A 5,490-nucleotide genomic window follows, 5' to 3' on the forward strand; every position below is an offset into this window, starting at 1 on the left:
TTGTCATCCTTCTATTTAACTTGCTAATCCTATTGTTTTTCGGGCCCAGGCTGGGGATTCGAACCCGCCACCTTAGGTGTATGTGGCTGGCGCCTTAGCCGCTTGAGCCACAGGCGCCGAGCCAATTGATAGTTTCTTAACCTGCATAGCTTCTTGTCCAGTATTAGTTAGAATTAGATCACTGTACACTCAGATTTTTAGATTTAACTGCAGTTTTGTCATCCTTCTATTTAACTTGCTAATCCTATTTAACAATATTCTTCAAATACAAAGTATTCCCTGTGGTGAAGTACATCTAGGCGGCAAAGGTCTATTATGCAACTACTTTGTTTTATTAGGCACTGTGGAGAGATAAAGAAGTACAACGTAGCTACTCGGGAGGTTGAGGCAAGAGAATCGCCTAAGCCCAGGAGTTGGAGGTTGCTGTGAGCAGTGTAATGCCACAGCACTCTACCGAGGGTGATAAAGTGAAACTCTGTCTCTACCCAAAAAAAAAAAAAGAAGTATAAAACACTCATTTTTGTCCTCAGGGGTTGACACAACATATTTATTTGTAAATGAATCAAGGTGATTGTTTGTGCTTTTAAGTGAAAAACCTAGTTTTTGAGAAATTATTTGCCAAGAAAGGATAGATGTATAAATAGTTGATGTTATTTCCCCCCCCCCAAATAGGGGTTATAAATGCATAGAAAATAAATGATAGAAGTATTTTATTTAATCCCATAAAGCCCATGGGAGATAGCTCAACAAATGTTTGAGAAGTAAAAGAAAAGGAGCAGTATGAGTGATTGGAACATGGTTTGTGTAAGGACATGAGGAGAATTCAGAATGGGTTAAAGTGAGCTATAATTAGGTCGATAAAGGTTTGCAAGGGAGTGAACAAAAGGCATTGGTACCTCAAAGAGGGGCTGTAGGCGAGGGGAGGAGGGTGCTTTTATGGCATTTTTTCTAAGAGATAGGCATATTTGCTCTCTTTGCCTTTAGCCATAGATACAGCATACAGTTACTATGGCCTAAAGGTTTCTTGTGTTCCAACTTGCCTTTATGTGGAAGCCTTGGGATCTGTCTACTTATTGGGGATGGGGGGAGTAAATGCAGGATCAGAAGACTTAAGAGGTAAAGCCAAAATGGCATCATTTGTTTACATTTTCAAATCAGGGGCAAAACTTAACTCTTTTAAATGCTGCTGGTGGAAGTTCAGAAGTCATATATTTCTGTTGTGTTTAGTGGAGTAGCTCATAATTATGCCTTAAATATTACTGTACTTATTAAAGCTTACTGTTTGTTTTATATGAGAAATAATCTGCAGAAAAGTTTGTCTTCACAACAGTATTAAATCTTTATTCTTCACTTATTAATGCTAAGCTATCTATTGTTCATTCATTGTACAAACATCTGAATATATAAGTTCTAGACACTAAAAATATAAATATGAACAGAACATGCTCATTTGAATTAAGTTTGAGCTAATGATTTTTAAATAGGTGAAAACCTGAGCCACTGTAAAGTAGTTATTGGCCCATTTCCGGCCAATTTTCCTGTTCTGTATATAGTTTTAAACACTTAGCAGCTCAGAATTTAATGTTGTTTTCTTTGTTTTAATCTTTTTGCCAGGTTTCTAAGCATGAATTGAGGAACAGAAGAAGCAGAGCAGATGATTGGAGCAGCATTTGTTTCTCCCCAAATCTAGAAATTTTAGTTCATATGTACACTAGCCAGTGGTTGTGGACAACCATTTACTCTTGGTGTAAAGAACTTAATTTCAGTATAAACTGACTCTGGGCAGCCTTGGTGATGCTGTATCCTGAGTTGTAGCCACTGTAATTGTGAATATTAACTGAGATAGTGAAACATGGTGTCCGGTTTTCTATTGCATTTTTTCAAGTGGAAAAGTTAACTGAATGGTTGACACACACAAATTGGTGGAGAAATTGTGCATATGCCAATTTTTTTGTTAAAACTTTTTATTTTGAACTATACTGCTTTGAGATCTCATTTCAGAAGAACGGCATGAACAGTCTTCAGCCACAGTTGTGATGGTTGTAAATGCTCACAATTGTGCATATTCTTAGGGTTTTTCCATCCCTGGGGTTTGCAAGTTGTTCACTTAAAACATTCTTAAAGTGGTTGGCTTCTTGTTTGCAAGCCAGCCGATGTGGTAGCAACCAAAGATTCCAGTGTTTGAGCATATGAAAGACTCTGCCTGCTTACCTGTGCTAGAAATAACAGCATTTAAAGTGAAGACTTAAGAAAAACTTAGTGACTACTAGATTATCCTTAGGACTCTGCATTAACTCTATAATGTTCTTGGTATTAAAAAAAGCATATTTGTCACAGAAATTTAGTTAACATCTTACAACTGAACATGTATGTATGTTGCTTAGATAAATGTAATCACTGTAAACATCTATATGATCTGGGATTTTGTTTTTATTTTGAAATGGGAGCTTTTTTGTTTACAAGTTCATTAAAAACTAAAAACTGTTTCTGTAAGGAAATGAGATTTTTTTTTAAACATCAAAAATGCCTTGCTGACTCACTATGAAATAAAAATCTCCCCCAGTTTTTTAATAGACTATTGTCAAGCCATTTGTTACATGATATTGCTTTGCAAGTCAGGTTAGATTTAGTGTGATAACTTTTCCTCAATTTTGAAAGTAATTTTCTTTTCTTTTTTCTTTTTCTTTTTTTTTTTTTTTGTCTGAAGGGGAAAGGCATTCTTACATTTTTCTTCTTAATGAACTTGCAGGCGCAATACCTAGTGCTGCAACTGTCTAAACTTGATGTATAACTCCTGCCCACTGACTAGCAGCTAGACTGATTTTGAATAGGATTGAAAGCATTAAAGGGTTTGACCACAAAATGTTTCTCTTTAAAATACCTGTGAAGTGGATATTAGCAGTTGACTCTCTTCTTGAAGAGTGACTGGGTGAGGTGCAGTGATTGTTGACCTTCCCTAAGCCCCCTTATGCTTATCTGTGTGCGTGCACTTCCTCTCAGTCTTATTTGCACGCTCTTTTCTTTTTCTCTGACCCAAATGAAAGGAAAACTTACAACAATTCTTTAGATAGTGTAACTTATTCATTTATAGCATGTCAGGATAAATTAAAAGAACGTTTGCTGGAAATGCAGCCGGGAGCCTATTGTGTAAATGTAGGTAGTTTGTAAAATAACCTTGAAATTGTAAATTGACATGTGTTTGGTCAGATTGTGTCAGGTTTAATTTGTTTTTGTTTTTCTTTTTTTTTTTTAATTTGAAAACTACTTTAGCAATAATTAATTCCATGATTACCACATTCTGCCATTAAGGGATATATTAGTACCGTTGATACTGAAGAAATGTCCTAAGTCTGATATTTGGGGGTAGGCAGCCTCTTTGTTTCCTTCCTATCCACCCTAGTCAGTTAAGGTATTTGTTTCTTGACTAATAGACCCTTTGATACTTTTAGCCAGAAATCAGTCTCATAAAGCTATTTTTGAGTATAGTTTGTGTAAAATAAAAATGTTTAGCTTCGGTAATAACTTCCAAGCTAAACTCCCTCTAGCAAGATATTTTTCAGTGCTTTTATTTACTATGCACTTAGACTATGCACTTTTTCTGAAATATTTTTGTAACACTTTTTTGTATTTTTGCCATTTGAAAAGGTTTTGGTGTAGTTGGTCTGTAATTAAGTTGCAGATTTAAAATTGCTGTTAGCTTTGTAAATCAGAATATAGGTGTTTTTGTCCTGGTATATCTTCATTCCATCTGCAGCTGGAGCTGGAATCCCATTGACCTTCTAGCTACCATTCATTTTCTTCACAGTTCACAAAAGAAGAATGAAATTCAGTGAATGCTGTTACTAATCCTGTTGGGAGATGAATCTCATTTCACCAAAATTAAATTATGTTTTCCCACTAAAATGATACAAGTTGAAGACACATCACTCTGAATTTGGAAGACCTCACCACTTAAGGCTCCACAGTGGCTTACTCAGCTGAACTCTAGGTTACTACTCTTTACTTTGTTCACCCATTGGGGGGTGCAGTTTTTTAAATGTTGGGAGATGGCCATTCTAACTACTGTTGAATGTCTCTGTTTTGGGAAGGTATAACAAGAAATAAAAAAGAATATATATGAAGGGAGAGACTGGTTATCTCCTCCCATACGGTTGTGCTTATGCTCTTATGGCCTACAAATGGGTATTTGGAGGTTTGCTTTTACTATGATTTTCCATCAACAAATATTTTTATTGAGATTTTTTTCCCTATTTTTACTAGTCCTTTCAGTACTGATAAAATGCATCAAGTAAAGCATACTTTATAAGAATTCCATTATAAAAATAACAGAATGATATTAGAATCTAGGACAATGAGCTAGTTTTCCCTAAAGCTTACTGAACACTCAAGAGTAGGTCTGTATGATCCTTGACTATAGTGAACCAGGGAAATTCTAAGAAGGGCTAGCCTAGAAATCATTAGCTCACCTGAAAATTCAGATGAACTCCTGGTGGCCCTTTCTCAACTTGTCTGGTGTAGTTTGGCTCTTTCTGTGTCAAGCTGATATGTACCAATATTTTAAGTTTTCTCTGCTGGTTTTTAAACAGTCATAAGCATGTGACCAAGATACAAGTATATGAAGTGTAGAAAATAAGTGTAAACAATATCCTCTTGAAAATGAGACTCTGAGTCTTTCAATTTAATACCATTCCTCATCATCTGGGAGACTCCCCTGCAAATTTCCACTAATGTTAACATTTTTAATAACAATTTTTTAGTACAGTTTACTTGTTTAAACAGTCAAATATGGGCCAGCCACAGTGGCTCATGCCTACAGTCCTACCACTTTAGGAGGCCAATGCCAGAGGATTGCTTGAGGTCAAGAGTTTGAAACTAGCCTGGACAATGTAGTGAGACTCTTAACATTTCTAAGAAAAAGAAACAATCAAAGATGGAAATGAGCCATGCATAAATCAGGCCATACATTTTTGTGTTTAATTTATCAAACAGTATATTTCAAGTAAAAAGATTCATTGGGCTATTTTTAAGGACATGTTCAGAAGTGGAGCAAGTAAAAGTGTTGAGCAATGGAAAAGGAACTGTAGTTCCTGGAGGAATGTCAGGCCTAGGGCACAGAAACGTTAAGATGAACCTGGAACATTTATTGTGCTAGAAAGGAAATCTCAAAAAATGGTGGAAAAATGTCAAAGGACAAAGGAGTCACTTAAGGGGTTCATGTAGGCCAAGTGTGTCGATTACATTTTTGAAATAAATTGGTAACTCTTCATTGAATAAGATTCTGTGATTTTATTATTTTTTTTTTTGAAGACAGAGTTAATTATGTTGCCCTTGTGGCATCACAGAGCACTTTTGGGCTCACTTAATTCTCTTGCCTTAGCCTCCCAAGTGGCTGGAACTACAGGTGCCCACCACAACACCTGGCTATTTTTTGGTTGTAGTTGTCATTATTTGGCAGGCCCGGCCTGGATTTGAACCTGCCGGCTCCAGTGT

At 36.1% G+C, this 5,490-nt stretch overlaps 1 protein-coding gene and 1 pseudogene across 5 annotated transcripts in view; both read left to right on the top strand.

Moving 5' to 3' along the window:
• CSNK1A1 (casein kinase 1 alpha 1) overlaps positions 1-2,498 on the top strand; it is a 47,085-nt gene extending 44,587 nt beyond the window's left edge. For 3 of the 4 annotated variants that reach the window (XM_003782050.2, XM_003782051.2, XM_023515524.1), the window contains one exon: positions 1,615-2,493. In XM_003782050.2, coding sequence (XP_003782098.1) covers positions 1,615-1,622 — 8 coding nt within the window. In that variant the 3' untranslated portion in view covers positions 1,623-2,493. Of the gene's footprint in view, positions 1-1,614 lie in introns of all 4 variants that reach the window. The other variant, XM_023515521.1, reaches the window with a different exon arrangement.
• LOC111726652 lies at positions 2,302-4,125 on the top strand (annotated as a pseudogene). The gene has a single exon (XR_002774377.1). The product of XR_002774377.1 is annotated as an uncharacterized LOC111726652 (transcript).
• The last annotated feature ends 1,365 nt before the right edge of the window (positions 4,126-5,490 follow it).

Source organism: Otolemur garnettii, unplaced genomic scaffold (assembly GCF_000181295.1).
Source record: "Otolemur garnettii isolate 467f Iridium unplaced genomic scaffold, OtoGar3 scaffold00003, whole genome shotgun sequence".
NCBI classification, from domain to species: Eukaryota; Metazoa; Chordata; class Mammalia; order Primates; family Galagidae; genus Otolemur; species Otolemur garnettii.